This window comes from Parasteatoda tepidariorum, chromosome 8 (genome assembly GCF_043381705.1).
Source record: "Parasteatoda tepidariorum isolate YZ-2023 chromosome 8, CAS_Ptep_4.0, whole genome shotgun sequence".
Lineage (NCBI taxonomy): Eukaryota > Metazoa > Arthropoda > Arachnida > Araneae > Theridiidae > Parasteatoda > Parasteatoda tepidariorum.
This window is the reverse complement of record NC_092211.1, coordinates 8,411,237-8,420,505: the sequence shown is the minus strand read 5'-3', so window position 1 is coordinate 8,420,505 and position 9,269 is coordinate 8,411,237. Positions and strand designations below refer to the sequence as shown.

General features: G+C 28.9%; 1 protein-coding gene across 1 annotated transcript; it reads left to right on the top strand.

Moving 5' to 3' along the window:
- Window positions 1-612: 612 nt before the first annotated feature.
- Window positions 613-9,046, top strand: LOC122271658 (uncharacterized). The gene is made up of 3 exons (XM_071184177.1): window positions 613-1,031; window positions 4,654-5,065; window positions 8,916-9,046. Exons 1-2 carry the CDS (start codon window positions 1,020-1,022, stop codon window positions 5,011-5,013), a joined length of 372 nt encoding a protein of 123 aa, XP_071040278.1. The 5' UTR covers window positions 613-1,019; the 3' UTR covers window positions 5,014-5,065; window positions 8,916-9,046.
- The last annotated feature ends 223 nt before the right edge of the window (window positions 9,047-9,269 follow it).

Here is a 9,269-nt window from a genome sequence, read left to right as displayed (position 1 = left end):
AAAACTATTGTTGTCTGAGCATTCGGTGGATTCTAACAGAATGGAGTAGTTTTCGTTCGACTTATTTACTTACTTGGATAGCTTATTGTAGTGAAAGTAGGTAAGGCTTTACAAATGTTTTTGTTATTTTTAAAAAAAATAGTTAGCATAATTTTCATTTATTGCCGTTTTGTTTACCTTTATCCCTGGAAGTGACAGCCACCGCTTTAAATGCATAGTAAAATTATTGACTCAATAAAGTATAGAAATAAACATATCTGCATATTTATTAATAAAAAGAAATAAATTTAATAAGTAAAAAGGTTTTGTATACACAAAGACGTTCTTTACTTGTTAGTACGCTTTTTTGATTGATGAGAGAGATAATGCTGCCTAAAATAATAACTATAACTATACAAATAAAATTTGTAATGAAACAACTCAAACAATAACATTCGAAAAGCTAATTTAGACTAAGTGAAACAAAAGGTGTTGTTGTTGTTGTGCGACGTAACCAAACAAAACAGATACAAAATGAAAAAGAGCAGACGACCTTTTTATCAGAACAAAGAAATTGATTAGAAATGAAGTGAAGAAGTGATTTAATCTCCCCTTGTGAAAGGAATCGAACACCCATTCGTCGCGTCGCTGACCAAGGCCGCTTCCTAATAAATCCGGTGTAATTACTGGGGATGATTCGAAGGCCCCGGATGCATGCGGGGTGAAGATTGTAAAAGTTTGTTTGAAAAAATTAAAAAACTTCCATCTTTTTTTAAAGTGATTGCCACACGAAAGAACCTGTTTCTCAAAAAAAGATATGGAAACGAAAATTGTTTGACCGCATCGGACGCGTTGCATCATGGGTATTGCCCAAGGAAAGATGATGAGATCAGTTTTGTCCTCGGAAATGATTGAAAGGGGTCCCGGTGAATGGGGGGAGCGAGACACCTTTTATGTTAGCTGCCCCTATATAAGGGCCCACTCTCTTCAGCTCTTCAGGAAAACTTCATTCCTCTTTGGTATTAAACAGAACGCTTAGCATGAAGCTGTGGGTAAGTTTACATAGCCTATGGAAAAGGGCAATATTTTTGACATTTTCGTGTTTAAAAATTAAATATTAAAATATAATATCAGTTATAAATATATACTTAACTGTTATCATATATATTTCTTATCGTGTATGCTATTCTTGATTTGCTGCAATATATTTCAAGATATAAGTATTTAATATTTTTGTAATATTTCTGGTTGTTTTTGTTATATTTTCAAGATATAATTACATTTTATATATACATATAATTATATTTTTAATTAATTTTTTGCATTGTTTCAAATTTGGCTGATTTTATAGAAAATTATCTTTATATATTTCATATTTTATATGCTTTGAAATATTTATTACGCTTTAGTTATCTTATATTATATTTCAAAATTGGCATATTATAAAGGAGATTTTTTAGTAACGCTTGACAATTTATATATATTTATTTTATTTTATATGATTTGTTATATTTTTTTTATATTTTATTTTACTGTTTTATATTTTTATAACATTTCAAACTTGGCTGATTCTAATGAATTGTTTTTATTTTTTACGCTTAAATATTTCATTGTAAATGTTTTGCTATATTTTTATTACTTTTATATTTTTATAAACTGTTTTATATTTTTATGGCATTTCAATCTGGTTGGATTATAATTAAATTATTAATTATTAGCATTTGATTATTTTTATGCTTTATATTTTTCAAAACATACTTTTCTTATAATTTTAACCTTTTGGTTATCGAAATTATAAGTAAAATTAAGTATTTCAGTTTGTTTTTTAATTTGCACACTGAATTCTGTAGGCTCTTGTCTGGAAAAATAAATAAATTTAATACGCTATTTTTAAAATATGTTCATGTATTGTTCTTTTACTGGAAATTTTCTCAGTTTTATTAAAGAAATGAATTTTAATTTAGCTGAAATATATCTTATTTTTTGATTTATATCCAAAAATTTCATAAAATTTTTTTTAACTATATGAATTAAAATCTATTTTAATCACGCAAATTTTTACTTTTAATTTTACCATTATGTGTAACCATTTTTGTCCAAAACATTAATTTTTGGGATGATTGATTTTAATTTTATTTCAAAATAATTAGGATCATAAATATGTGGAATTATAAATATTTTTTAAAAAACCATAAAACTGAGTTTTTACGTTCAGACTGAGTTGTCTGAGTTTTTATTATTAAAATATATTGATTAGCCAATATCATCATAAATATAAACTGCTTTAAAAATTAAGAATGATTATAGCTTTGAAATATCTGTATCTCTTTTAGCTTTTTTCATAACTTTATTCAATTGCTTTTTTTATTTGCAAGCTTTCTTACGATTTGGGTAGCTTTAGCAAAAATAAGAAAAAAATTTAATCCATTCATTTGCAATTAAAATAAAATTGCAACATTTTTTTAAGCTTTTAGTTTGCATGCTTTTCAACGTGATTCATGTAAGTGGACTGTTTTTCATTTATTACCATGAAATAATTTTAATGCCAGTTAAATAAGTTCTAATAATCACGCAAATTGAACAAATCGAACATTAATAAAATGAATTATAGCACTAAGATTGAAAGTTGAGTTGAAAGTTGATTTAAGTTGAAATTTTAACACAAATGCAAAATGTATCTAGTGTTTTACAAAGTCTGTATTAATCGTAAGTAATTTTATAGAAGCATCGCACAAAATAAAAAAAATAAAAAATTTAAAAAAATAGTAAAGTAATTACAAGTTTAGACTTGAAATTTTTATTGCAATTCGTTGTAATTTTAATTCATTTACAAAATATAATCAAGTTCGTATTTAATTTAGACTTTAGAAACTTAAGCAAATCAAATTAATATCATTAACAATGGAAATATTAATAGAAGTTGTTAATAAAAGTTTAGAGTAATTTTAATGACTCAAAAAAAAAATTATAAATTAAAAAATTATAAAAAATTATTGAACTTAGTTTAAGAATTATTTTAATTTTTTTCAGATACATTTTTTTTAATGAAACTGAATGCAAAACATCGATTACTATTACGATCACGCTAAAAAAAAATTGTATGGCATAATTTCCTCAGCACAGAATTCAATACTATTTTCTCAATAAAAATCCCTCTCTAAATTCTTTTCTGGAACAATTTTGACACTTTAAAAATTCATTTAAACTATAAACATACGTTTGCTTTAATCTACTAAATGTTCAGCTAGAATTTTATGAAGTAATTTTGATGAGGCGAAATTTTCAAGTATACAGTAAATTTGCAGAAAAATAAATCGCACTATTAATGCAAATTCAAATTTAACTTGCTTTGACAAAATAATTTGTATGTAACTAAATGAGTATTAGATATCCATCGTTTACTGCCTTTATAGTTTTAAGAACAATGAATAAATGAAAAAAGTTAATATTTTGTATTGGACCAACTGAAAGGAATTAAATGACAAAAAATAAATATAAATTTATATTAATAAACGCATTTCTAGTTAAGGAATTCATTTAAAAAAATGTTAATGAATTTATTAAAATGAAATATAATATTGTAAAAGCGTTGCGATTCTTCTATAACTTTAATTTTCATTTCGAATTTTTGTACTATTTATGTATTTCCAATTTTTTTCTCCATAACTGTATTCTATAAGCAATTCTCAATGCTATTTAATTACTATTAATTTAATTGATTTAGAACTGAATTTGAGATAATAGTTTTTAAACAATATATGCTTTTATTATAATTCTGGCGAAAAACGGGCGAAAAACTATCGTTAAAGAGTTTGACGTGTAAATAAAAATATCGCCTGTATATTTAGACTATATTGAAAAAGGTTTTCTTAGTTTGTTTTAATGTTGTTTTTCTTAATGAAATATGTATTTTGAATATGCATTTGATACAATGGGTGTTAAGAATCATTAAAACATTTAATTACCTGATAATCAGTAAATAAAAATAGTAGTTAAGAATAATAAAAGAAATATAAAAAATGTCTGCCATTTGCTAGAAAATGAAAGAAAAGTTTGTAAATAGATATAGATTCACATTACCTTTTTTTCATTTGTAAATATAAAATATAGTTTAATCCATGAACATATTTCAAAAAAGCTCAGAATTCAAGGATAATCTTGACCAGACATCTCGTTGGTCAAGTTTTTATTTTGGACATAGTTTAAAACGCGTTTTCAATTAAAATGGGCGTCTCTTGAAAACAATAGTAGTACATGATCGTTTCAGAAAATTGGTATATCAGGATATGCCAGAGTTTGATCACTAAAATAAACATTAAAATGATGTACTAAGTCAACTAAAGTACCAAAGACAAAATTTTATAATCGTTATTCACTATGCTATTCTTTTAAAATGCATTAATCATAAAAGTAGTTTAAAAACTGAATGTTAATTTTTTAAAAAGCGCAATCTAAGTTATACCTAAAGTAGTAAGTATACTGACTATCTAGTAGTAACAAATATATGTACAAAAATTTAATCACATTTAATTTAATCAAAAATGTTTATTTTTCGGCATAAATACAATTTGTTTTTAAGAAATATTCTTAAAAAATTATATTTTTTCCTGCTTGATTGTTTCAGATAAATAATTTTTTTTCACACCTCACTTAATCTATGATATTCCATTTTAGATTGTATTTTTATTTGCGTTGCTGGCACTGGCATCTGCAGCCGGTAAATATGGTGGTGGTGGCGGCCATGGAGGAGGAGGTCGAGGTGGTGGCCTCGGAGGATACCGTGGAGGTGGAGGAGGAGGCAAATGGGGTGGTGGAGGTGGACATGGCGGTGGCCTAGGAGGTTATAGAGGAGGTGGAGGAAGTAAATGGGGTGGCGGTGGAGGTATGCGTGGCCACGGAGGTGGTGGATACGGTGGCGGTGGAGGATATGGCAAAGGACATAGAGGAGGTGGAGGAGGCTACGGAGGAGGTGGTGGAAAACGCGGAGGAGGAGGTGGAGGATATGGTGGAGGAGGATATGGAAAACATGGTTAAAAGGAAAAGAAAGAGGGGAGAACTCACATAGCCAAAAAACTTAAGAAAAAGGGTGAATATCTCATTTTGTAATTGCATATGTATACCTTAATTATGTTTACTATTATAATTAAGAGGATTTCGAAGCGTAATAACCTTTTTCTGTCGTATCTCTGCTCTCAGCCATCCAAACCTTTTTTCTTTTTTTTTTAACCGTTCCAGTAGTATGTAAACTCTCCGAAACCTTTTTTTAAATTTATTTATTTAATTTTTTGTCCTTTCAATTGTACATCTGCTCCCAGTCACGATTTTTTTTTTTTTTAGGCCGTTCTAGACATTTGCTAACTCTTTTTTGTTAAAGTTTTTTGCTGTTCTAGTAGTACTCTTCACCACGAGAAAATTTTTCCAATCGTATGATTTCTCTAACAGGCATCCCACTAATGATGATCTGATAGTATCAAACAATATTGTTCTTATAATCTTCAAAAATAGTACGTAAAATTCAAAATTTTACGAAGTTGTGGAAGACCGATCACTAGGCTAGTGGTTACTGTAGTGGTCTACGGGGTCAATGGTTGTGGGTTCGAATCCCTAGGTAGGCATGGATGTAACTTTCTCTCTGTGTTCTAAGAGATAAGAGAGTAGCATTTATGAGGCGAATGGAAAATAGACCCAAGGACCCGCCATTTAAAAAAACAAAAACAAAGAAAAGTTGTAAGTACTGTGAAGTTTCCCTATTTTTATGAAAGAGAGTTTCCTTCGTTGTCCTACATTATGATTCCGACAAAAATTGATTGCGAACCATAAGACAACTATTTATAAACTAAATACAACAACAAAAGGATTAGCTGAACAAGCTTTATTTATTTTTTTTTTTTAATTATCGTAAAATTAGTTTTGTAGCGTTAGTTGGAAATCTTTCAAAGCTATTTAAAAAATACTATAAATAGAAGGTATTGCAATTCTTCTTGTGTACTCATTAACTTGACATAAATTTCAAAGCACTTAGAAATAAGAAATATAAAAATTTAGATCAAAATGCCGTAAAAATTACGTTGTCAATCACTATTTTCTTTTTCGCGGGAAAGAAACAGTCCTTTATTCTGGTTATAACTGTTTAAAAAAATCTTCGTTATTGTATATATTTTACTCTTTCCGGAAAAAAGGCTAGATTGAAATGAATTTTCTTCCCAGTTTATGTTGTTTTTCCTCCTTTTTTATGTACAAATAAGTGTTCAGACATGTTTATTATTATTCTTAAATATTAATGTGGGATCCCCAATACGTGCCCTTCTTTGTTTTCATTTATGACAAGGATTTTAAAAATGCGTATAGATTGTCTAAAGGAAGAACTCCCCTAGCTATTCTTCTGAACCCGTGACGGTGACTATGGTAATGCGGAATAACTATTTCAAGTAGGGGTGTGGGTTCATGGCTTACGCCAGGTTTCGGCTCGAGTCAACAAGAGAAAAGGAATCTTATTTTTCGGTCAACTGTGTTTACCCTAAAGAAAAGCCACCCTCCCTGAAATGCGCTATTCCTGTTTCCATAGCTGCAGACAGCCTCAAACTTTGTGGCGGGGGAGTTCTTACCGTAGACAAACTATAATAAAGGTTTTACGGAAACCCAGTATAGTATTCATCTCATTATGAAAACTTTCATTGGCGTGTAGACTGCCTAAAAAAAATAAGTTCAGAGACAAGATTCTTTAGAATTGGCGTTCTTTCTTGTGATTTTTAAAAAGGTAGCAATCTCATTAACAATGGAAATACAGAAACTTGGTATATAATTGCCCAAAAGCAGTCAAAAGGACTGGATTGTGAAAGAATAACTAATATGTAAAGAAATTCGTTTAAACTTAATTTTTAATATTATTTACAGTTATATAACAAGTTATTAGTAAATATTAACAATTTAAAAAATTATATGCTGTGCAAAAAGTAATAAAATTCTAAGTTCTTGCGTCATTACATACATCATTGTTTTTCCAATTGAAATTAAAAAGCAGTGAAAATGACTACCTCGGACAATATAGTACAAAAAGTCTCGATATTCTGTGAAAGGAATACTTTGTGGAAGGAGTTGCGAACCCCAAGAAGGGCCTCCCCTAAGCGCTTTACTAATTGAAAACGAACATTCTTCTTTGTCTCTCGACAAGAGAAAGTTCTCCTGTAGACCTTGGCCTTCTTTTCAATATACGGTATGGGCAGGTGTGTGGCATTTCTGAAACTGACCTTTTAACATCGTTTGGCCGTTGTAAAGACCCTTTAAAACTCCTCTCCTTCATCATCTTTATCATCCAGAGTTGCTCGTGACTGTCCCCTTGGGGGATCATTTTTATTCGTTGAACGACTTCATTGGAATCAGAATGAAGTTAAAATAACCGGTTTGCACATAAAAACGGCACTTTCAAGATCTGTTAAGTGGCTATATTGAAACATTTTCTATTTTGCAGTTCACATTAATAATAATTTATTCCTTAGAGAGTAATATGATTCTGAATTCTAATAGCATGCAGGATACTCGTGGAATTATAAATATGTAGTTATTTCATTTGTTTTCCCAGTGAATTTTAAATCATCTCCTAACAGTGGAGGTGAAAGCGAAAATTAATATTAGACTTTTATGAAATAAGAGAAATTGCAAGTTATAGCCATCTGTGTAATGACCACCTGTGTGTTTTTAGAAGGCTTTCTCATCAATAAAAACAGATTGAGGGTCAAAAATTTAAGCGATAAATATTTAAACGAAGAAAAAATAAGGCACTAACGACTTTTGACAAATCACTGTTGAAGAAGGCAATAATAAAAACCTGTTTACTTGCCTGTAAAAACTTGAAAGTAAAAACCTTTCTTTGTTTTTCTTCCCGCAATCGAACAGGTTTTTATATTTTGTATACACGCTTTCTTCCATTGTGATTAGTCAGACTTTGATAGTGTCTTCGTTTCTTTCTCGCTCTTATGTTAAGTAGTGACCCTTGACGTGTACACTTTTTTGTCTTAAATTTTACAATGGTAAGGGTGGTTATTACTTTAATCATTATTTTTTGAATGTATATTTCAAACTTATTAAATACCATATAACTTCTGAACCAATAGTCCTTATGTTCGTGTCTTTCTATTCAGCTTGAAAAATATACATAGAAAGCGATACCTTATTTCTATGAAAAAAAGTTTTTGTTGCTCTCTCTTGAATCTCCCCTCAGTAAATTCAAGATGGCAGCTTAAACTCACCTTGGCGAAGGAGACAGACTTTAGATATCCATAGCAAATCTAAATCACAACTAATAAAGCAATTTCCAACTAAATTCTAATTATTTCCGTATTCGACTACTTAGAGATTGGCCTAAAAAGGAATTTCGGCTTAATATAATTTTTAAAAAATCTACTGTGCAAATAATTGATGAAATAAATTAAATTATAAATTAATTTAAATATAGTAACCTTTTTTCTATTCTAGTCGCGAATATCAAAGTGATAGTCCAAATCAACTCAAGAGCGCGCCTACCTAGCTTTTCAGGAATTTCGCCAAGTTCAACTGTGATTTTTTTCCTCTAAATAAACAATAATTGGAGTAAATTAAAAATTAAAAACAATTTAAGCTAAAGGGATCTATTTTTTCCTTTATTTTGTTATTTTTTTGTGTGGTGTTACTCCTGAATTTGATTTTTAAAAAAAAAGTTTAATTTCATTTTAATAGCAGAGTAAAATCATTAAGATGCTGTCAGTTAACGGTTTCATCAGTCTATTAAAATTTATTCAAGCTATTTAATTATTTAAACTCATAGTTCATATTAAATATTGAAAAATGAGTACGCATGAATTCTGTAATCAAGATTAATTTTATATTTAACTTTTTGGATCATATTAATGCGCATATTTAGAACTGTCTTTGCTCACATATTATTATTTTTTCTTTTACAGGAAGTGAACGTTAAGATACACAAAGAAGCCTGTGCAGTCAACTAACGAAGAAATGAGATGATTTTTTTTTTTAATTACGTTTTAGTGTTTTTAAGATCTACAAATAAAACACATGTTTTTATTTTTACAAATTTTGTCTCTTCCTCTTTGCTTTCCATTTAAGAAAAATAATTAATTTTCAAAAACTATGCATATGAAGCGGCAAATTTATATTTTGAACGATAAAAAGCGTTTTCAAATTATGGCCAATCATTTGAAATCAGGGAGAGTAAAAGATGAATTGAAATCATCAGCAAGTTTAATTTTTTAGAGCTGAAATAAATCCAAACTGCAAAGAAACTGGTTTTACAAGAT